The 25,555-nt window shown below is 37.6% G+C and overlaps 1 protein-coding gene across 2 annotated transcripts in view; it reads right to left on the minus strand.

Annotated features, from left to right (window-relative positions):
* The window catches only part of THSD4 (thrombospondin type 1 domain containing 4), a 412,524-nt gene that overhangs the window by 38,685 nt on the left and 348,284 nt on the right, over positions 1-25,555 (minus strand). For both annotated transcript variants that reach the window (XM_062583614.1, XM_062583615.1), the window contains one exon: positions 3,527-3,702. In XM_062583614.1, coding sequence (XP_062439598.1) covers positions 3,527-3,702 — 176 coding nt within the window. The remainder of the gene's footprint in view (positions 1-3,526; positions 3,703-25,555) is intronic.

Genomic DNA, 25,555 nt, shown 5'->3' on the forward strand with positions numbered 1-25,555 from the left:
CCCTGAACCCTGGGCACCAGTGCAGACCGTGTGAACGTAACCAACGAGAACGTCACCGTTCGCCACCAGGTGGCACAAGAGGTTCACCCGGGCCGCGAGGGACCTACCGGGCACGTCTGGCGACTGCCAACTCAGATACAAGGAGCTTGACAGATGCTGCAGGAAAGATGAGCAAGGAGGAAACAAAGCAGTGGCCAATAAATACCTCCGCGCTCATACTACAACTCTAGCTAACTCTCTTGTTTATCACTTCTACTTGAATGGGGCATGGCCAGGGAGCACGTGTGTTACCTCATTTGTACCATCTCATAAACAAAATGGTTCCTTGTATCAGTGAATAGCTAACTATACACAACCCTGTGAAGACTTAGTAATCAGCCAGCAGAAACTAATAGTAATTTGTGTAGCTCTCACCATAACCACTGGTCAGTAATGATCAAGTGAACAGATTGCAAAGACCTCTGTTCTGGTTCCAGCAACTGGAGAACGCACCGTGCAACCCTCCTGCAACCTTTCAAATGGATTTTCAACTAAATTAAGATTTAATGTACATGCAAACAGATTCCCACTGCTTTACAGCTAGCCAAAACATTTCTTTTTTCCAATGCTCCATATGAAATATGGGTGGGACCTTAAGTTTCTCTCCCTTATACATGAAAACCAAACTGAATGGTTTTAAAACTCTGCTGTGCAACCTACATGTAAACAGATATAAGTACGCCCCTGAAGTTCAGTGCAACTTCTTGTGTGCTTACTTAAGTAGAATTGCCTAATAAGATCTGAGCAGGATGCAACTTGACAAAAGCTTTTTAAAAGTGTTAGCAACACACTCTGTTCCCAGTGGGGCTGTATTATGCTGATAATGACGGACTGAAAATATTTACATTATAATTATAAGGGTACTATCAGCTGCTAATTTCAACAGCTGAGCTTTGATTACTTAAGTACTGCCTCTACTGACATTGCTGTTTTAAAAGGGCTAAACCCTCCAATGGGGATTGGTCTGGCAGAAGCCTCAGATTGCAGTTTCGTTTCAAAACCCTTTTTCTTTTCTTCTTTTTTTTTTAAAACAAATACCAGAGCTTGCACTAATCCTTCCGTTCTGTCAAAGCAGTGGCTGAAAAGTCCTGCTATGCCACTGGGTGTTTGATCCAGCAAAGCACCCTTGCTCTCGAGGTTACACCAGTTCGTTACACCAATTAATATCAACTAAGGATTCAGCCCTTTGTTCTTCCATGTCTCAGAATCACTTTTTCCTTGCCAAATCTAATCACTATTAAACCCTGTCCCATGGAGATCATTTACTTCTCTGAACTATCTGATAATATGTTGTCTGTAATACTGTCTGTCAGAGTTGTTTTTTCCAATGGTTTCTATGTTTTTCCCATCATATTTCCCAAAACAACTTACAGGCACATTATAAAGAGTGTAACTGATGAAGTCCCTAATAATATATTGCCACAGCCTTCCAGTACATACTATGGAATTAAGTAATAGTTTTGAGTTAGTGGACCTAAGTCTTTGAAGCAATGTATATTGCACACTTGTGAAAAACCTGTTTCTCTTTTACCTTGCTAATTAAAATCTGCTGTAACTTAAAGAGCTTTTTTCCTGTTTATTTTGAGAGTAAAAGAAAGATGGTATGATATGAGGAAGAACATACAGAAAGCCACTGAGAGTTATCATCAGCAAATCTCTTCATTTTTCCATGGAGAGTGCAAAGATGGAGAGTATGGCTCAAAAGAGAGTTATACAATCCAGGAACTGTGAGACAAATACTGAAAAGGGGGTTTGTATCAGTGCAACTAGAAATTCCAAAACCACATGGGAAAGGTTGTGTCATGCTGATGTTTGATTTTCTTTCATCTAACATTCTCCATTTTTCATCTTCCTCTACTGTTCTGAAAAAGATATTGAGCGTCAGCTTATCAGGAGTCCTAGTACTCCTCACATCTAACCAGTAACATCTCAGATAAGAGTGCAGTCAAATTGTAAGTGGCAATCTGCAGTAGCAGCCAAAGAGCAATTGCTGAAATGATGCCCATCACATCAGCTCTGTTGTTTTCATTTCAGAAGGTGGTAAAAAAGACTACAACTAAATAAACTAGTATAACAATAAAAAACCTAAATTAATTACAATAGATTTAAGATTTCAAGTTTTTTTTCCCCCCTAATGACACTTACTTGGAAGTATCTTTTTTATTCACTTCCTGATCCTTTCCTCTCTGGGTAATGCAGTCATCATGTATTAGGTATCAATTTATTGACAATAAAAATACCTCAGCTCACACCATCATATAACTTTACATAAGAGCACACAGATATAATTTAAAAAACACGGAATTTGTAGTGTGGCGTTTAGCAACCCTATTACCTAATTCCCCAGGCTCTTCCAGTCTCACATTGCAGTCAATCAGAAATAATTCAAATAGAAATAATGCTTATGTGATTATTACATTGCTTTAATAAGACATACAGCAACAAACAGGGAATAACTGTGCCAACATTTTGCTCTTTCCAGCTGAGGAATTGAAGCAGTTACTGTTTGTTTTTCTATGAAACAACACTGCATGCTCACTTTTGTACCGTCTGTTGCCCTTGTGGGCAACAAAATTGGCTGGATCAAACAACCAGTATCACCACTCAAACTGCCTTTTTGGACGAAATTTTAGCACGTGAAAGTCCATAACCAAAGAAAAAACAACTTTGTGCACAGAAGATCTGTATGACACAGAATCACAAAGGTTGAAAGAGACCTCTGAAGATCATCTAGGCCAACCTCCCAACGATTTCCTGGTGCTGGTTCCACTGGGGCTTGAACTCAGCACGTAAAGAGATGTGATAACCACCACAGCTTATCTTGTAATAAGTTATAATTAGCCCCAATTATACTCAAATTTCAATATGATGAAGTAAAAACCTGTCCCAGCTAAGTAAATAGGTTTTTCACTATCTTGAATTCCCTTCTCCTAGTCAATCTCTTTTTTCCTCTTTCTTTCGCAAACGGCTGTTTTCTATGATTTTCTAGTACAGCTTCCTGTTAAAACTGCCCTATTCTATCTCATATGTTCTACAGTTTTTTGGATTTGTCTTTCTTTTAAAGAAAACTGAGATGGTATCACTCTGTAAGAGGTCTTGTCTGATCTAGTTACTTGCTTCAGTACACTGTAAAATTAAATTATGCCAAATCTGTTTGAGTATGAAACTATCTGGAGGAAATCCATTTCACAAAAATTATAGACACCTTTAAGATCTACCTCTGATTTTACTGAACAAGTAAAATTGGTTTTACTGCATCTATAAAGTCCAAGAGCAAAAGGCACCTGTTGCCTTTTAGACTTCCTACATTTTAGAGCAAGCTGGGAGTAACAGAAAGTAATCAGAAAACATCAAAAATGCTGTTTTAAGATTAAAGGAACAAACTATTAATGTATTGTTACTGAATGTGATTTTAGTTTTGCATGTTAACAATAACTGGAACAAATACTTTCTATCAAGAAGCTAAATCTGAATACAAGAAACTTACGTAGACATCAAGGACTTCATTTGTTGGGCCATCAGCTAAAAATGACTCTCCTGCCGTGCTGGAGATTTCATTTGGGCGTTTATACGTGAACATCGTCCCACCACCTTCGTATCTCCCAGGTCGATCAATTGCCCAGTTTCCATTGATGATGGACCGTCCCGATCGGCTCCGCAGCGCTGTTCAGGATGGGGACAGAAACACAAGGACTTTGATCAGAAGAAATCACCTTTACATACTGGTGTTCTATCAGATTCAGTACCTGTGTTACACTGTCCAGTATTCTCTGATTTCAGGGGGCAAAGTTGTGTCATGGTTAAAAACAGTGCAGTTATATTAACAGTTGTGCAAAACAAGCAAGCTCAGAAACTTTGGCTGAACACTGCTTACATTTATGATGCAAAAAAGCACAGAAAAATCAAAGATACACTGGATACTTTTTCAGCAGCTTCTGCCAGGATGCCAGGCAGCCTTCTCAGCCAGCCAGACGAGGACACTGAACACGCCTGGATTCCAAGGAAGTGGTTTTCTCAAATTCTCCACAGAAGTGACTCTCAGTGGTTTATTTATTGTAGTCTAGAGATACAGTAAAACACCAAAGCAGATACTATATTACACTATAGAGAAGCACTAAACAATCAGTTTATTGAACCCACAAATATCCTGGGTTGGCAAATATTCTGACTGTTCTTCACAAAGTTACTTGGCTACTGTCTCCTTTTCAGATCACTTCTTTTTGACAGAACATCTGCAAAGTCCAGGCCTGTTTTGAATGATAAGCTGGCTGAGAATGCTAGCAGGGTAAGTGACTTTTCAGATCACATACTAGATAGGGAAATATAAAATCTGGATTCAATATGCAGTTGGGCAGTGCATCTGCTTTGTAATCATGGACAAATCACTCATTTGCTAGGTGTCTCTGTTCCCTCTTGCTTCTACTTCTTCCATCTGTCTATGTGACTAAAATTTAAGTCCTTAAGTCAGAAACTCCTGCCATGTGCAGATGCATGACTTTATGGAATATTACTGCTTTGAGGCTTTTAAAATACAGTAATATCTCGAGGCCAAAACCGTATTAGACACTGTATAAGTTCACAGGAAAGAGACGATCCCTTCCCCGAAGGGTCTATTCAGAGAATCTTCTATTTAATTATATGAACAGAGTTGTTTTTAAATGTAGACTTGCAAAAAGACAATCAAAATCAAATTCAATCATACTCTTGGCTGTATGTTCTATATTGCTTGGCAACTCAGTTTTTAATGCAAATACAAGGTACTAGCTTTCATCTTCTACAGCTTTAGGATTGACCCAGTTACTTCAGAGATCATTTGTTCTGTCACAAAAATTGCAATACATAGTTGAAATGCTCTCCACATTACACACATTATAAAAGTAATTACTTAAATGTTGGGAATAACTCTAGCAAGTCTAGATGAATGGCCTAGATGATGGGAAATTAGATTTAATGCAGTTAATTCCAAAATAAAGCATATTAGGGAAGAAATTTAAACTGTTCTTACATACTCCAGACATCTGAATCAACTGAATTAGTCAGGAAAAAGTCTTTGTTTCACCACAGGCCCTCACTGAAAAACATCTGTGTGACAATATGATGAGAAATGGTCACAAAATGTCAATGGAAAGACTCATTATTTTAGGATAAAAAATGTAGGGATGGAGAACTACACATCAAATATCATTATTCTTTTATATAAATTACTGATACTAGTAAGTACAATACTATTGACACATTTCAGAAAGTAGACTGACCCCTTCACTACGCTTTGAGCTCTCCCTTGCTGAAAGCAAACCTTTTGTATAAAGAACAAAATATGAAAAAGATAAAAATGCAGAGAAATATAAAAATACTGGTTAAAAATCTATTATTCCTATCCCAAACCCCCCGAATAAAGGAAAGTCAATGAAAAAAAAACAGTTTGTAAGATCAGTAAGAACACTGTTCAAATGATGTGTCCACAGGACCACCGGAATCACTGCAATAGGAAGGTGCTGAGGTGAGCAGTTTAATTACTTTCAAGGAAGGACTGGACTGTCATTTTTTTTTCAGTTAATAACTGTAAGTAATGGGAAGGGAACATCCTCATATTCTGGGGTTCAACCTAATATACTTACTATGTATATTAGGTTAAACTTTGTAACTTGAGCAGATTATTTTATATTTGTCGACTGTATATTCTTACACTATCTTATGAAACATCTTACTTTTTGGTCACTACAAACTAAGCTGAACTAGACAGGTCACTGGGTTGATCAGTTGAATGTTTTGTACCTTGCTTGAAGACTGACCTGATACCCAGGCTTAAAGACAATCCAGCAGAGCTGAAGGCTGACGGTGCCTGTGGGATGAAGGGACAGCGACACTTCCCGTGTCCTTGCCTTGCTAAGCTGCCAGGTCCAAAGCCACCTTCTTCCAGTGGGGGAGTGGCTGCTGCTGACTAACTTATTTTCTGAATTTGGTTAACTTGGTGGGCCTGTTTAGAGAAGACAGCGTTAGCCAGACTTCATTGTGTTTTTGATAAACTTTGTAAATAGGGCTTAGATGTAACCATGTACCTATGCTACCTGTAAGTCCTAATCACTGGTATTTGCTAATGAAAATCAACGGCTCCTAAGGCAAAGTGGGAGACTGCAAACTACCAATCTTCAAGTAAAAGCCAACTGGAATTTGCAGCATGTTTGTGATTTCAGGTGAGCTTGCATTAGTTTGCTTCATAAAGACATGTAGAAACTGGGTGCATAGCGCTAGCAGATCATCTAAACTACCATCGGTACAATTTTATTGCAGTTATACAAGCTTTATTAATCCTTCCAGTAGTAAACTGATATATTCATACTGCTAGAGAGGCTAAGGACTCAGCAATCGACACCTGTCAGGTGTGTGGGGGTAATAAATGATATGAAAAGAATAGGTGCAATCTGCAAATTAGAAAAATAAACTAATGCAATCATTATTCATTATTAGTACCCCAGTTTATGCATGAAAACATTTTTGATAGGAACAAATCTGTTTGTCTTTAAAAGGAAAATTAACTAATAACTAAACAGAATGAGTTTAAATCTACATGAATGAATTTTAAAGGTTTTAGATTTTTCTATACCCTTCTGTGTACACCATAACACAAATACTTTGTTTCACAGTTCTGGCTAAAATGTAAAAACTGCATGGATAAAAGCAATTGTCTATAACTAGGTTCTGAATCTCTGAGAAAGAAACCCATGCTGTTGCCAGTCAAAATCTTTACATTCAGGAAATGCATAGGACTACCACAATTCCCTTAGGACCACCTGTCCTTATGAAGAGCCTTGGCCAGTGAAGTTTCAGACTTTAATTTCTCCGTATGAGCGATCTTCAGTGGATTTTACTGGCTAGACAGAGCTGTACCGACATAAATTTAGTGGGTGTGAGTCCTGCCGGGTAATTTTCTGCCTTTTTAGACTCCTGAAGAAAAGCAAGTCTGTATTATTCTCAAAGTAACACCAGAATAACAATCAAGATCTTGGTACACTTGGCTTGCAATAAAAATATTTGTCATAATCTTAAATAAAAAATTAAAATGGCATTAACAGCCCTCGATCACACTCTGCAAAAATGTACTCACACATCTGGAAATTTTATTGTACTTGATGCACCATGTTTTTCTTCCCAAGAGCTATCTTACATCCATTTGTTTCCCACATGATGTTAATGAATTAAAACACTCTATACCATGAACACTAGCTGACAAGCATTTTATACAACATTGTTTTTATCAGCCATAAAATGGCATTATCATTCATACATTGCTGGGAGGTAAAGCTATGGCTCTTGCATACAGATTACATAGGAAATTCACCCACACTATTTACATGTTACTTACACTTACTATTTACCTTTAAATTCAAACACCTGTGGAGTAAGCTGCTATGCAAAATCTACTGGATACTAGCTTTACATTGGTTTTTGATTTGGAACACTTCCATTAAAAGCTTACGATTTGAATATTTTTCTTATACTGCTGTTAAGTAAAGAATTATCAAGAACTCAGAAATAGAAATGAGAGAACTGGCTAAGACTAAATTGTTGTTAATAACGAAGCTGCAGAAAGATGGCTGTCTGGGAAACTGTGAGTCCATTAAATTTTCATTTGAAATCCATCATATGACAAGTCTGAAAGAGGCCTCCCCGTGAAAAGGGAACATGTGCCTCTTTTACGTTTTGATCACCCTGCAGTTACCACCTCAGCTCTGCCCCAGCAAGGGTTTTTATGATGTTAGTATTTTTAGTCAAAGCATGAAAAAGTATGAAAAGCTTTACACTTAATTCGTCATTAAGGTGCAATCTGCAGCTGGTTTCATCTATCTGAGGGCCAGCTTCTTAACTAAAATTGTGGTGTTTACAGCGTCTTTCAGTAATACTTCGCACTATATATATGAAATGTCTCAGGCTACAGACTCTCATCGATATTTCTGCTCAGGCTACAATTCTATGACAAAATCTCAATGTGCTATAAATTAAGACTGGTATTTCAAGTATCTTCAGAATATTAATTTTCCTACAGTTCAGCTTGCAGCACTCCTTTTAAAGATGTTTTACAGTTCCTCTCTTCCTACCTAAAGATTCCATACAGCTTCCTCTGCAACTGGAAAAAAACAGTAAGAAATAAATTAAATCATATATACTGATGTGGTGGTACTGGAAAGCAAAGTTCTGTAAGCAACACACTCACATCCACTCTCAAGGCCACTATCTGCAGTTAGTAGAAGTTGATATTTGGTAGACTGTAAGTTTAACTTTTGATATCCTTATTTAAACCACATGACTGTGATCAGAAAATAAAACATCAATTTTTCCAGTACTTTAAAGATAATTTCATTATTACTGTTCCATTTTATTGCATTTTTCACTCTTGCCAACTTTGCCATTTCTCCCATTTCTCCATTCCACCTCCTCAAGACAGTACTCAAAGACCTGCTAAGTTCCCCATGACAGCAGCTAATAAATGTACTAGTAGACATGAGTTAACTGTCTGATAAATTTTCTGCTCCTCTGAACAAAAAGTTGCTTCCAGAATTATTGCCTGGTATTTAATGGAAATGGTTACTTTAATGACATGGCCCACTTGGTTAAAACAGACCAGAAAGTCTTTCTGGTCCTTCTGAATTTTCAAAGTAAATAGCTGGACGGTGGTCTCTTAAGAGATGCTCCACCTGCAGAACAGTAAGTATTAAGCTGAACAATAAAATAACTCTTTCTCATGAGTGGTACATGTGGAATTGATTGCTTTGATGACAGAAAAATGTCATGAGTGAATCAATAAGTAACTGCGAGTCAGCAAAAGAATATTACATGTACAGATCCACTGCAAAGGTTATAGAAATTACTCCTTATGAAAAATTCTAATTCAGTTCCAGGCACTAAACAAAGTTTAAATAAAATTAGTTTTCTATGTATTGTTAAGTACCCGAATTAGCAACGAGACTCATTAAATTGACAAAGGAGAAAGATTTCCAACAAAAAAAGAAAATGTGTGCTTTATAGGGGAGTATGTCCTTAACATGAGTGAATGATTCAACATCTAATAAGTTATCTTTCAAACTCTACTGTGAAGTGCTAAACAGTTTTAAAGAGAAACAATTCTAGGCAACAGCATATCTACAAGGAGAATTAACTGTGAAATTTTGGAATAAATATACTGAATTAGTTTGGATTTGAACCTTGTAGGTGGGTAAGTAAAATAACTGTTTCCTAGACCTATGTGAAACACCGCTATCTGAGCAACTTCTACAATGCAAGGCAACGCTGCAGCTACTTCCAGCGTACCTGGCATTTGCGACCAGTTAACTTTGTAAAACCTTTAGCAATGAGGCTCACAAACCCTGCACTGTAGTATAATGGCCAACTCCAATTCAAAATTTTTAAATTAAGTTGCTTAGTATGTTTTATTCTATGAAGAAGAGTAGTTAATTACTTTGTATGCTTTTTTACAGTTAGAAAAAAAATCTATGCCCTGCAATAGATGTCTTTTCTAGACACAGCAACCTGCTAGGATGGAAACAGCTCTAATTTAGTATCTGGTAGGTGTTAGTTCCTAGCTAAATCATATCAATCTTAATGATCTTAACTACCACACAAATCATTTGAGATTTTAGTTCAACCAGGAAAGATGATGAATACCAATTATATCTCTGTTTCTTGACTCTCTTTGCTCTTTTGCTCCTGAAGGAAAAGAGAGTCAGTGTAAAGGATCTCAAAAGCCTGCAGTGTGTACTTATTCAGTATGCAGAACTCCAGCAGAATTGAATAATAAATTAAAACAATAAAAGCTACATTCAGTTGGTATCTTCTCCCAGCCACCTTTTGCAGGCAACCTAGGTCAGAATTTCTTGTTAGTGAAACTACAGCTAGTCTGTCTGATCTACAGGAAACCATTGATTCGTATCAGCACTTTTAACTGTGGGCAATAGGACCATCAGCTGAAAATCAGGCTAATTTATTCTGATACACAAGGCAAGAGAGTTTCCATTTTATTCATCCTCAAGTTCCTCACATGGAGCTTTTGACATGCCATCTATGTACACATCCAGAGCAAGTCTGTACAGTGTTAAGCACAGCTTACAGTAAATGAAGTATCTCCGTCTGGCACAGCAAATGTGCAGAACAGATGCTAAAAGTTCTACATGATCCAGAAAAGAGTATCAGTGCACTATTCCCGAAGCGAGAACACGGCACAAACTACTGTACTATACTGTACTGCACAAACTATCCCAAGCCATAAAGCAATTCTGTATTTTTTGTAACCTTATTGCTGAAGGACTCTTATTTTTCCAACTACTTCCTATCTGATGAGCTGGAGAGAACTATTTTATGTTTAAGCCTAGTACCTAGCTATCTACAACACATTTTCATCTGACATCATAGTATGTAGGCACAATGTTGATAATACAATTCATTTAAAAATTACTCCCATCTTGAACTAAACCTCTCAAACCTGGCAGCAGCACTAATATCTAGAATAATCTATTTAATTTATTTTCTATCCTAAGGCTTTTATGGTCTGGGAGAATGGTGTCTCTAAGTCCTACTTAATCACTTTAGAAACCATATAAAGTTTTCAGACAGACAGAATCAAAGATATTTCCTGTATATTAAAATGATATTAAAATGATTATAAAGTGTCTCTCATTTGGTCATGACCCAAACAGAGAAAAGCAGAGAAAGAATAAAGAAAAATAGGGATAAGCAATAGTAATGGGAACCACGCACTCCAGCCTGACTAGAAACTTCGAAGTTGCTAAATGAGCACGTAGGATGGCAATGTGAATCACCAGGCCTTCTCCTCGGGGAAGGCGACAGGGTGCCTGCAACCAGGATCAATGGGAAGCAAAGCCAGGTCTGCGGCCATTGAACTCAACTGCAAATCTCCCACTGGTGATTTAGGCACGTGAATCTTTGATAAGCCGCAGAGAAAAGATACACCCAAGGTATAAGTCAAAGAGTGGCAGAACACAGTAAAAAATTACCTAATAAACCTCTTGAACAGAGGGAGCTAGGAAAGGCGAGCAGGAGGGATGGAATGGGCTCTCAAACCACATTTTGGTTTAACTGCCAGCTGCAAACCAAGTGGCTTAGGGCAAGTGTAGTAACTACCCTTATTTATATCCCAGTACATCAAGTTGACATATCACATTCAGGGCATATTTTTGGTATTTTACTTTATTAAGCTTTTTTTTCCCCCTTAGTTCTGCTGCAATTTAAGTTGATTTAAAGTTTAAGAATGTTTTGGCAAAACTAGTTTGCTTTAGAAACAACATCTTCCCAGCATCTGCAGAGACAGAAACAACAGAGGAAATAATATGACCACTTCTGAGTAAGTGCTATGATGAAAGAAGTGAAGTAATTCTTTTTCTTTATTCTTATTTCTAATTTTTATATGAAAATAAGTTATATGGAGCTTTCAGAGACAAATATAAAAATATTTACATGTTATATTACGAATACCAGTGCAGAATGGTTTATCTGCTCTCAATAAATCATGAAGATACCATTTGGGGAATTCTCAAGTGAGGTAAGAACTCCAGTTTCACGGTAAACCCTATGTGTAACCTGGAGGTGGGAAATTTTGTTGTAATAGAGTCTCAGAAGGAGTTTGCTGGCCAAGTGCAGCAAAGGGACTGCACCAAGCTGCCCATTACTGCGAACAGCACAGCTTGACAGCCTGTCGGCCAGCTGCCGCACCACAAGTCTTGCAGTGTAGCTTTTAAAACCACTGTCTACTTTTCTTACCTACAAGCTGTAAAATGCTCTCTAAAAAAAGTACTTGAAAACTTCAGAGACAACATTTTCCTTTTCCTATTCAGTATGACAAAATACAGCTTGCCTTCACGCCCCCAAGACTTACAGTATGGAATACATGATACATTTTAAGTCATTAAAGAAATATAGCGTAGTGACCACAATTGAGAAGTAACCTAAATAGTATACAGCCTTTAGGATACTAAAGCACTTCTGATGCATAAAGCAAAAAATAGACAAACACCTAGAATCTCAATAATCTACAAATTTTGAAATAATGAAATGTGCATTAGTACAAATTGATTCTCCTGAAATAACTGCTTTCCAAAGGTACAGATATTTGCTGATTATTGGAACACACCTTAATATCTTAATTATAGAACATTTGGGAAAAATTTAGCATGCTTGTGTCAGTATAAACTGAAGTATGTACTGTGTGCCACTAAATGTTTGAATTCAAACTCCTACTGAGATCATGGCAAAGTTCCCACAGGACTCAGAATTTAATTCAAAAAATATTAGTAGAGTTAAGAATCTTGTAATCAGCATGAATTAAATGATTTTTAACAGTCTGATTCTGCAAAACCCTTGTTCTAATGCCAACTGAGGATATTAGAAAATGGTCAGCAGTTCACTGACTGGGCCCTTAATTAGTAACTGGGTTGCATACGCTCAACCTGAAAACAGCACCTCTGCAGGTCCGACACCTTCATCTTTTGTGTTGCTTTTGGTTTCTTCACCAGCAACTAGGACAGCATTAGGGCAGAGATTTTCCAGAACAAATATAGGGCATCTTCTAACTGTTCATAGCTGGGACAAAGTCTTGTCAAACTTTCAACAGTTTTGGAAGTTCAAAGCCATTGTTGGTCACACTAACAGCAACAGAAAGGACTAAGACCAGGGGTTGGACTCTTCACAGGGAAGCACTATACAACCTTCTACAAAATCCTACCCAAAGAAGTACTTTCTAACATAAACTTCAAGCCAAAAAAACCTGTGAATGTCTCTGCTCTTCTACAGTCCAAGAAGGACCAGAAGCAAACATATTACACAAACACAATATGATTTTTCACACGGTATTCAGAGTCTTTACCTCATAACGATCACATAAAATAACCAGAAAACAGTTGAATGGCATCCAATCATTTTTACTTTGTATAGAACGTACTCACTGCAAACTGCAATTGCCCATTTTTCTAAGAGTACGGCAAAAACAGGAAAAGCATCACCGTACATTACTTCGCCCATACACATGGGTATTTTGCAGCCTAATATGGGATTTGCAAAGTTTGAATGTGTACATATTAAGAGGTAGACTGACATCATCAACATCTCTAAATATTCATCAAACTTCATACTATCAAATGCTAACACTGTCTCTCAGTTAATACCAAATCAAGATGGATTATAAGAGCTGCCAATTCAGAACTGATAGGCACTACATCCTATATCATCATCAAGCTTCCGAGCTACATGTTTTCTTAAATAAAAGGCATCTTTTAATACATACACTCTCATTCAGAATACTGCACTACCTTGTTTCACGAAGTAACAGCACTGGCAACTAAGAGAGTCTACCAAACGTCAAGGAATTTCAAGTACTTACATTTTCTAAATAAAATGTCGAGAAAAACATTTATACTTCCACTCTCTCATCTATACTTGCTTGCACAATCAATTAAATTAAGCTTTTCACTGTGTACAGAGTTAAGCTGCAACAATCAGACCTTCATTTAGTGGAGGCTCTTACAAGTAATAACAGTTGCTAATTAGAAACCAAAAGCGATTTAGATTTGTTTATAGAATGATTCTACCAGTCTTTGTAACTTTAGTAGGAACTTCTGGAATCACTACGGTGTCAACTGAAAAAGAGGAGCATTTCTAGAGACAAATTTCTTTCTGTCCTTATCATTCTTTTTTCACTATACCATCTCATCTGAAGCCTCATAGGGCACTCATCATGTTTTATAATGTCATCAGTAAAGCTGTCACCAAATGGCCAGGCAGGAAGATCTCTAAAGGATTGTCATGTCATATCAAAGAAACCCTAACCCTGTATTAGAAGAAACTTGATAGAGTGAATTGCATTAAATCAAAATTTCCAAGTTTGTCCCAAGATTCTGCTTTGGCAGTTTTACACTTCCATGCTAAATAAATAAATAAATAAATACCCAAAAGCCACTATAAGAGATTTATACTCTCCTGTCTTAGGTCTAATTTACTGCTGTTACAGTTGTGCAGGCACAGACATATTCTGGATGCATTTCCTAATGATTACGAGAGCCGTGATTTTTTTAAAAAGCATGGTTGAGTTATTTGGCATCAATTTAAAGCTTGGGCACTGTCATTTTCTGTGGTAGAATGGAAAGAGAATTAACCCTTTAAAGGAAATTAACCTTTAACCTCTATTACTGATTCTAAACTGGCAAAATGACAGTTTCTCTGAAACTCTGGTTTTGTTACAAATCTAAATTACATATTTTATATACGATACAAATATGATAGTCTTTATTATTACTACTAGGTGAGTATGCTGGCATACCTATTCCTTCCGAGCTCATTTACTCTTTGCTGTTCCCCTTGCTTGGTCTCTTTTCCACCGCTCACTGCGCAGGCTTACGGAGAGCGGCCCTGCGAGCTCCACCTCAGTTTCTGGGCAATTTCCCTTTCCGGATTGCATGTGAGCAGCAACCACGGGGGTCTTTGGAAGGCAACTGCTTCCAAAGACATACTCAAAATACATATAATGTTCAAAACACTTCTGTTAAGAAATTTGAGTCCTCATCCTTCTACTGTCTTATCTACTTCACTTAACCTTGTTTTTGGTCAAAAATAATCTGACAATCTCTTAAACAATTCATAATTCTCTGGAAATGTCCTATAAATACTTTGAAGTGTTTTTCTTTTGATTGACTATATATTGCAGTAGTCACAGACTGATAAAGCTAAACTACAGTGGCTTTTGGCACTTTACTTGCAAGCTGCACGCTGGGCAGGGACGACCAGCCACGTGGCACTTCTCCCTTACGCGCAGGGACGCCTCAGCGCCTGCAGCACCGCATGCACCACAGACGAACTATTGCCAGCGGTTCCAGCCACGCGCTGCCTCGAGGAGAACAGAGCCTCCTAACGTTTCGGCTTCGGTTTTCTGACCACCACTCTAAGCTCATGAAGAGACACTGTTCAAAGCAGTCTAAGACCAAAGATCTGACTGGCCTTTCTATATTGCCCGCAGCCATACCAGCCCATAAAACTTAGCAAATAAAGCCAGGTAAACCCAAAATCTAACCACTACTACTTTGGCACAAAATTAAATATCTTGCTTTGGTTTCAGAATAGTAATACTTTTGTTCTGACTGAAAAATGCAGATTGAATTTAAAATTTAATTGTGCCAAAGTAGAAATTCAAAAATACTGTTTCAGAAACATCTCTTGCTTTCCCTGAAGAGCTGCAATCACAAGGACTTGCCAAATTTGCCGCAGAGGCATAAATAGTTTCCATCCTACCTCAGCTTTTTGTTGAATTTGCTACTTTTGGGCAAGTATTTAACAAGTTTTAATTACAATGACTAGTAAATTTTGGTTCACTTGATACAATTCTCTTTTTTTCTCCCTATATATTAAATTATCAAATTTCTAATGCAGCAGAATGGGTGAAGCTTCACAGTTAATTACTGCTGTCAATATGATTTCTTTCTTTCATGACAGTTTTCTGATCTTCCGCAGAGAATTGAGTTTAATCTCACTCTGAAAAGATCATCTCAGGCAACAAGTCCCACTGCAGCTTCCAGAAAATTCCTAGTTTTCTTCTACCTACAGAATGAAGAGACTCTTTGGTGGTGTAAAGGTAAAGGCTCACAGTTAATTGCTGTACACTGAGGTGTTTATTTTCTGCCTCTGCAGCAAAGAGTTGTTTTCCATTTGAAGCATTCATTAAACCGTTGCTCTATAACTTCCCGCTACTGATGCAGTTCCCTCAGTTACGTCTCTTCCTTCTTTTGCTTCTTATCCCCAAAGCTACGTCAGTGCATCAACACAAGCAAAATGCTGTGGTGGCAAAGGAGAACAGAAAACCAACTATTGATGCAATAAATTGTAAGGACTTTGAGAAACAGAAACTGATTTATTGTATGGCCATATGATCTATTAGGGTCCAGGCACCACAGGAGGATTCAAAGCCTCGACAGCTTTGTAAAAAGTCTCCCAACAAATTTCAGACTTAATCTGCATATTACAAGGCAGCGTACATATTTATACTGTATCAGGGAGGATGGCGTATTTCCCCAGACGGTTTTCTATAGTCTCCCCCGACATGCACTAATAGTCCTCTTAAAGAAACATTAGCATGAGCCTTCCTCTTTCGTTATGTGTTTCTGACGAGATCAGAAGCAAAGCAAAGCAAACCCACTCTCCGCCCACAGTGCTCTCTGTACCCTCCGACCTTCCGGCCTGCGCGAATTATCCCAGAAGGTTTATACAGTGCTGTGATCATGACATACACACAGATACATGTTTCTACGGTATTCACCGAGCTTCTGTATCACAGCTGCTCTCCCACACCTTAAACTCAATCTCGCCTTAGTTTCATTCTGTTAGTATCATAAAATATGGAGAAAGCTACAGAACAGTGAAGATCTACCACTGACTTTCTGAAAACATATATAAATGGTAGTATAACCTGACCACAGGATATTTTTAAACCCATATCTCACCCAGCTGCAACATAAAACTGTAAGTTTATAACTATATATGGCCTGGAAATTTTAAAGTAGGGAATTCATGACACATATTAGATGATGCAAGCTAAAAAGGGGAATGAAAGCAGAATTTCAGCATTTTGGCCATTTTTCTACAAGAAGGCATATGCATTCCTTATGGATTTAATCTTGGCTTTCATTTTCAGTTTTTATGTTAGTATTGCTTCCCCTTTTAAAATTGCTCTAATAAAAAGTCTTTTCTCATTTTTTCAAACAGGCACACTGTTTTGAATGATTGATGACTTTTAATATTATTACTCATAGGTACAAAATTAATAGCACTTACGTGATTCCTATACTTTCCATAGGGTGTAAGTTATGCGGAGGCAAGACTACCAAATGTTGAAATATGACTCTAAGTAGTATAGATGGAGCATAGAATTAGTTTCTAAAAGCATTTCTTACAGGATACATGAATATTTTCCCAGGAAACTGAATGAAAGAATAAAAGGAAACAATAGCGATGAGAATTCTCTTTATGTGAGTGTAACATTAACTAGGTCTCTAGCACAAAAATAAACCTCTTTAGTCCTCTTCAGCATGAAAGGCTTTACTAACGTCGGGAAAGTGAGCAGTCTTGTTTCCTGGTGTGCCATAAATTAGGTATGCAATTAATTTTATTTTTACCACTGTTCAGGTCAGTCCCGAAAATACTGAAGAGGAAGGATAGAAGGGGTGGCAAAAAAGCATGCTGAATGAAACGACGGGAAAAGACAGCACTAAAGAATGGAGCAAAGGAGTAAGAATCCTGCAGGTCTTCTGTCCACAAAGAAAATACATTAAATATATATGGAATTATACATCTCCCATTCTGTTCTACAGAATGCAGTACCTCAAGTTAACTCCTGTGGTTCAAAATATCGTAAGAATTGATCAGCAGAATCACAGATATGTCACTCGGTTGTGTTTCATTCAACATGTAACTTGCATAAGTCTTTTCACATTCTTGCATATGCATCTTTTATCTTCTTCTTTAAAGAAGATAGGGCACAATCAATGTTAAAGTTTATGAGTGAACTGGAGTTCCAGAACTCCAGTTGTTATAAGGCTTCGCTAAAATTAAATGGATTTATCCCAACTCAAATATCTGTTCTGACTTTTTTTGTGACTTATTTCCTACCATACTTCAGTAATGTTGCAAAACAGTCTTCACTGGGAAGAGCTGTAAACCAAATATATGGAAATAACAAACAATATTCCAAAATGGAAAGCAGTAGTCTCCAAGAGGGATACATTTCCTATGTAGCATGTGGTATTTTAGCTGCACAACTCCCACTGAACCTGTACATCATAGGATTTGGTCTAGCTACAAGATTTCAGTTAGAATCTGGTTCTTGTATTTCAGAAGTTGATCAAACTGGCTGTTGATGTTTCTAAGCATGATAGCCGAGCCTTCTGGCACAGCTCTACTTCACATTAGTTAGCCCAGCATAGAAACTCAGCACACATTTGGCATAAATCCTATGGCTGGATAAATGCAAGAGAGTTATCTTCTAATCTAGACACCACTTGAGTCAGACTGGTCAGGTCAGTAAAATGCACGTGTGCATCTATCTACTCCATTCTTTTCTCCAGCTGGCGTAACAAAAAGGGTTTTATAACTCCCTGCGCTACCTGACAACTGCCAAGAAATTGCCACTGGAATCATTATTTCAGAGCTAAGTAAAAACAGCAGATTGATATCACTGCAGAAAAACAGTACCATTCTCATTATAATCAAAAGCTGAGACAGAAAGAATTATAACTGCTGCTTTTGACTGCTAAATTGCTGTAATGCCTAGCAATGAAAAATTGGAGCTGATGAGTATTCCTAAGCTGTTTTGAATTTCAGGTGGAATTTCTCAACAATTTTGGATACTCTGTGTGGTGAAGTTGAATACCATAACGCAAAATACACAGATTTGTGAGCTGCAGTGCATTCCTGGGTCCCCTAGTTTAGACAGATATTTCCTCTGATCTAATGTCCGTCATTCCCACTCTCCAAAGCACTTTTGAACCTACTGTCTGATTTTAGGCAAGTTTGACAAAGGTGCAGAAGTCTCAAATATAATAATATTTGAACAGATATTGGCAGCTGGATCAAGGAGAGAGATCCAAAATATTTTTCCCTTCTTGAAGAGAAGGATAAAGCCCAAGCCCAGGAGTTGTCTGTAACGCATGGTTCGCAGCCTGGGCAGCCAGCACATCCATGGCTTAGAACCAGCTCTGGCACACAGAGGCGATGGGATGTGGAGGACATGGGGTAGGGAGACTGAAGCTACTGAACTAAAGACAGAGATCAGAGAGTATTATGGGGGAAGGAAACTGGATTTAATGAGTTCAATGGCAGGTAGGGTAAAGACACAGGACAGACTAAGCCAGGCTGCCTTAGTTCCGCTGTTCGTGGAACTAGTTTAGTACTAAAGAAATGTTTAATTCTCCACTTACTCTCTCTTCCAGTAAAAGCTGACAACATAGTAAATCTTGGTCTTCAGCTTAAAAAAACATTAGTTTATTATAGCTCCTCCTCAGTATTTGGCTCCCAGCAGAGAAAAAATAATACATGCCCTAGTGTCCCTATTTACCAAAGTACACTTTGCCAGAAGATGAATTCCTGGCAGCCTAAGTAGTTGGGTGGTCAGAGGAAAGCTGCAAATACAGCAAGTCAACTCAGCACTGTATTCCTTATATGTTATTTTCCAGCTATAAGGACTCAGTGCAGTCTTCTAAATGTTATCTTCGTGTCTTCACACAGGGAGCCCACTCATTCAAAAGTTTTTTTTTCTTTTTTTTTCTTTTTTTTTTTTAAGAAAAAAAAGGAAGAAGAAGATGCTCTGTGACTGAACTGATTTGTTATATGTTTGACAAAAATATCAAACCACATGAAACAAATTTTTCTCCCTGGTCAAATTTTACAATGGACACCTGGAAAAAAATCAGGGATTTGCAAATTCTGAATCTCTCCCCAGACACTAAATAAGTCTGGCTAATTAATGGCTGTACTTCGTCGACCTGCAGCAAAGACAAAAGAATCAAGTCCTGATTCTGAATAGCTAACAGAAGAAAATGAGTTCAACTTAAGTATAACTAGTAAAAACTGTATCATTATTTTCTATTCAGGAACTAAACTAGAAGGTATTGTAAAGCTAATGTGGGAAATAATACAGACTGCATGGCTAAATAATAAGAAAGCTGCTCTTCCCTGTCTTTACTGAACAGCTACACTGTGCAAACTGCCCTGCAGAGAGTCGTGCTGTCAGTATGCCTCCAGCAGGACCTTCCAGACCTTCACCTTCCCATCCAGTAGGTCTGGAGCAATACTCTGAGCAGAAACAGTCATAGATATACTCTCATACTAGCCCTGATTTTCCAGCTAGGATCCAGGGGAATCTCAGTAGTAACAGTAAGCTACATATATGCTCCTGAGCCAGGAAACAAGACAAAAACAAATTTGCCATATTGAACATTCAATTTTCATCATACTCCAAAATTCCTCTAATTCTGAAATTCATAAATTTTAACTTGCATTTCATTTCAGAAACTAATTTCTTATTTTGCCTTTACAGCTCCAGTACAGAAAGAGAAATCCTTGCCTGTATCCCTGTAATGGAACTTCTCCAGTATCACTTTTTTCAGAAGTATAAAAAAATCATTGGCTATAGTCTTAGTTTTCCTTTAAAAAAACAATTGTGCAAATTTCATTCAAAATTTTCTACATTTCTGACAGCAATGTTCCCATTTAATTCCCTTTGGGCAGACCTCTGCCTAGACAGCACTAAAAATCAAGTTGGTTAAGTGACCTCCATGTAGCATGGATTTCATTGGCAGAGCAGTCCTGATCTTCAAACAGGGTAAGACCTCACTCATATCTAGTCCATGTCCATCTTTTCATGCTTCACAGCATTGATTTTAATGGTTATTATTGTAAACATCAGTTCAATAGCTACTCTGCTAGTGCAGTATTAATATTAGTGATAAGTTCCACTGAAAACTTCTTGAAAACCAGAGAGTAAATGCTCAAGAAAACCGAAACAGCTTTTTAAAATGGTGTGCTTTTTATGGCTGTTACTTCACCAAGAAAGTATTTATTGTGGCTTTTAACTGTTTAATTTCAACTTTTAAATTGGGAGTATATGACACATCTTTTTACCTGTTATTACTGAATAGTGAAATATAGAAATAGTCCAGCTACTTATCAAAATTCTTGTGAAAAAAATTTCTGGGGAGAAGGAAGCCAAAGAGGATCAAATATACAAACTTGAGGAACCTACAGAGGCTAGGCATGTGGTATGTAGCCACTTCATATATTGCATAGCAGGATCAGTACCAATTGAGAAAGCAGAACTTGATTAGTTACATAATGTTAATGAATTGAATTTGAGATACATTCATTTGGTTAGGCTACTGAATCACCTAAAACAATGAAGACAATAAGTTTTAATAAGTTAACTGAACCAAAAGTCTTAATTAGAGATGATTAAACAAAAAATAAGCAGAAATCTATCTCATGACTTTTTATAAACACGTAAGTCTAGGAGAAAATTAATCTTAGCATTTTAAAGAGCTCATTGGTACAGTCAGTTTTTGTTTGAATAAGCTTTTGGTGTTTCTCCTTACACTTTGTTTCAACTCATATCTCCTTTCCTTTACTTTCTCTACTCCTTTTCTTTCTTTTCCTACTATTAGCTGCCAAAAAATCTGAACTACAATACAAACCCTGCCCATCTCATCCAAAGAAACAAAAACCAGCTGATCCAGTAACAGCATCTTTTTCACTCAAGCCAATACATACATCTGTACTGAAAGTCTATTCAGCTCAAAACTGGGGGGGGGGGGGGTATAGGCCCAGGCTAATATTGCACACAGCGCGTTACAAATAGTGTACTGGCTGGGCAGCACCACAATGGCTTTGACTGGTGTAACACACAGCCAAATGCTGGCGGAAGCTCATTAACTGCTGTCCAATTAATTAGCTAATGGAGCATGTTATTTTCTCATGGGAGAAATTCAATACTTTTCTCAAATACATCATGGACATAATCTCTTACTTTCCTCTTCTAATTGCGGCACGTGTAGTGAAAGGCCTAAGGCTCTGTAACACCTTTTTTCAGTTATCACATTCCAGAAGGGCTGGGTGCTGGGGCCATCAGCTCAGCACCGCAGGGCACAGGCTTTTCCCAGCTTCGCGGCACAGGGCCGGAGCGAAGTGCAGCACATCACCCAGCAATGAATGCTGCAGGCAGCACAGGAGCTTCTCTGCACCAATAAACGATCAATAATGATTGCCAATACTTCTCGAGGCAGAGTTAAAGTAGCTCTTTGTGTAGACAGAAATAGGCCAACACAAAACTGGATTCAGCTTTTAGAGGATTAAAATCTTCCGTATCTACTGCCTAAAAGCAGCAATCCCTTTACTTGTGTTTGTGCATACGTATAGGCATGGGAGGCACTAATATATCCATGACAAAATTCGTCAAGAAATATTGCTGCATCCTGAGTTTTCTCCAAAAATCTCTGCTGTTAAAAAAGGAGGAACCAATATGGTACTGCATGCTCAGTTTTATGTAACGTACAAAACATAATAGATGAATAACACACTCACACACAAGAGCTGTAACACCTTCTCCCATTGCTTGGATTCATTTCTGTCTATACTAAATAGGAAGATAATCACAAATTCGACAAAGTGAAAGTAAAATTTTCTCATCTATTTTCCCATCTATGTTGGCAGACTGAAATACCACTCATACCCTTCAGTATGGCATATTTATCTGCCTTTGTTTAATCAATCTGTGTTTCAACGTTTCCAAGTTCAGAGTACTGCATTAACAATTATTTTCCTTCCAAACTAGGTATAATCCTTGCTTTATTTTTAAGGGTCGTAACTTCTAGAGAATATATCTGACCATAAGCTGAGAATGAACCCAGTACTAAAGACATGTCTGTTTTTCTAAAGAAAACCTGCAGAAAGTTCTTGGTGATACTGATATGTGTATTGTCTAAGGCCAGTGTGTTTCAAAGCTGCATATTTTTTATTTATAATCTTATCAAATTTTCCACAGAACTTTAACGGTTAGCAGGATTTCTTTATTAACTCCAATTAAAATAGAAACAAACTCCACTCTAAACACTAGAACACAAACTAGTTCCCTTCATAATAATTTACTGTCAGATACACTTTAGTATAATGGTCACAAAAGAAAGAAATTCTTGGAAATTCTGTAGAAAGACAAAATATTTTCCATTTTCACCTAGGCAAATACCAACAATTTCATTTTGTTTTGCCTTTTTCCCTCGTTTAATGTGCCTTTCTCTTGACTCTGTCTTGCGCAAAATATATTCCATGTGTTTGCAAGTATATCTTCATTATAGGTTATTATTATGTTTTAGAGTCTTTATTCAGATCAGGTGTTACTACATATTGCTTTCCTTCCCAAGCAAAGAGCCAGGTCTTTTAGCTAGTCTAAGTGAGCACAGTCCCCATGAAATCAATGGTACCATTGTAGTTCACAAGCCACTAAGGATCTGCCCCTGCTTGCTTCAACAGCAGCTTTTTTACGTCTACAAGTGCACAGGCATAAAAGTCTGCTGAAAGTTCAAAAGCTTTTTTAATTTTTGTGCACTTCTTTTCAAACACCTTTAAAAGTTTTTTGGGCAGCAGAAAAACGCAATTTATCCAGAAAGGCTCCTATGTTGCTTAATACAGTTCATTGCAGTAGCAGTGCTTAATGGACATTTTCAGGCTGCTCTTTATCCTGCTCACAGGATCGTGAGGATCCAATTAATTAATGTCAGAAAAACACTTTGAAGATAAGAAGCAATTTCTGTGATACTTTTCTCAAAGAACCAAGGAGCTTTTGTTTCAACAGCCAAATTCTTAATGTGGATATGAAATACAAACCCATGCACTGGTGTATTTTAGCAGAAAACACCATGGAAAGAAAGTGAAGGAGGCAGCCTTGCACAGCAAGAGGTTTTAATCACTGTTTCCACCTTCCCTCTTCAACTACTTACAATGCTGAACAGATTTTAAGTGCTGTACAGCTACACTGCTCTTAATTATTAATCTAAGAAGCTGATGTCTTGAAATACGTTTAGAACATCCTAATAATCTACTGAAGCCTGGGAGTCTTTCAAAGGACAAGAAACCCACGCAGCTCTGCTTACCCTCACAGTACACTAAACCACGCACAAAAAGAAACCCGGGGCCCACTACTGCGTTTCCTCAGGAGGAATCAGCCTGAGCATTTTTCTCATACTGATCTGGACTCTGAGACTACTGGTTGTAACAGTTGAGAGATTCAAAGTAAAAATATAACCCAAGAGAATCCTCCTGTTATTTTTGCTGGGGATGCAAGTGCACAGCAGGAGCTTTAGTAGCACCTTCTCTCTCATTTCAGTAACAGATGCAACAATTTGTGAAGCCTTAGTAAAAGGTGAACAGAATTTACCTGATGCGAAACATGTTAAAACAAAACCTGTAGTTAGGAATCTGAAGTACCTTAGACTAACTAACTAATTACCATTAGTAATTGGTAACTAATTACACATCTGCCTAAAAAAACAAACAAACAAAAACGTTTACACAGTGTATTGTGAAGGTTTTAAGTCGCCACAGTCAGCACACAAGCAGGCCCAAAGACTCCAGTATTCAGCACCATTAGACAGAAAAGAAATTTCACCCTTGCAAGTGCTGTTACTAAACTGCCTTAGAAAGAAAGAAGACAAAGAGGAGAGAATTCAGACATTAACTGAAACATTAAGAAAACTCAGACATTAAGAGCTGTTTTCATGAATTTTTAAGGCAACAGAGTCATGGCATGCCAACTTGATACTGGAGGAAGGAAGAAAAAACACAAGCACGGCAGCACTGCCTAACAGTTATCAGTTTTTGTTTAAACTTAAGTTCAACAGGAATTTGACTCCTATATAACAAGATACCCATTTTAGGACTCAGGTCTATTATAATAAAGTAATAACAGATTAGTCCTATATGAGCTGATACTATTATCAATGCTCACTGTTCATTCTTGTTAGGTCATGCTAGCTCTAAGACATAATGAAAATGTAAAGACACTAAGTGAAAATGGCACAATTCAACCCACTGAAAAGAAAAGAAGCCAGCAACCAGTTCCTGACCAAATCCACTATTCACTAGGAATATCTACATCCTCAGCTGCATATGCTAAATGTACTGAAGAAACACTGAAGAAAACTTCAGGTGTCATTAAATAGTACCACAGCATTTGCTCTGCCTTCCTGTTCATCTGTTTTAACATCCAGCACTTTCAGTTTTAGATTCTTATCTTACCATCTAAGAGAGAACTTACTCACTAAATTTTTAACCTGAAGAACAATTGCTGTTACATCACTTGTATTAGATATGGCATTAAAATAAAACTCAAATTCTTACATCCCCTTCCACACTCTTCTTGATGTTCCTTCCACCTGAAGCTCTGAAGGACTTCCAAGGTGAGAGCAAACCTATACCACGTGATCCCACCTTGGGTTTGAAGCGTATGCAGTGGAGATGGTGAGGCTAAAGACATACTATGCATTCTAAACTGCAAAACAGAGAACAGTGATGTTTAAATCCTTATGTACTTTTTTTCTCAGTTTAACTTCCAACTTGAGCTTACAAAATCTAACTCAGAAACACAACTCTGTCAAGACAGACTATCAAACATCCTAAGGCATCAGTCTCACCTGGTTCTCAACACACAGAAAATATCATTTATCTTCCCAGGTGCATACAGCAAGTCATATTCTTGTAAAGTGTTTGAATCCCTGAAATAATACTCTGGTTTTTGTTCTTATAATAATACTGTGCTCTACTTCATTTCACAGTCTTTTGAAGACAAATAGGAGCAAAGAACAAAGATGCAAACTCCACTCTCCCAAACAACTTGTGAAAGCACTTTTGTCTGCTGTATGGCTAATGGGCATGCTTCTCCTGGGTTATTCTGCTCTCTCGACACATCATTACTATACACAGCTTTTAT

This window comes from Rhea pennata, chromosome 10 (assembly GCF_028389875.1).
Source record: "Rhea pennata isolate bPtePen1 chromosome 10, bPtePen1.pri, whole genome shotgun sequence".
Lineage (NCBI taxonomy): Eukaryota > Metazoa > Chordata > Aves > Rheiformes > Rheidae > Rhea > Rhea pennata.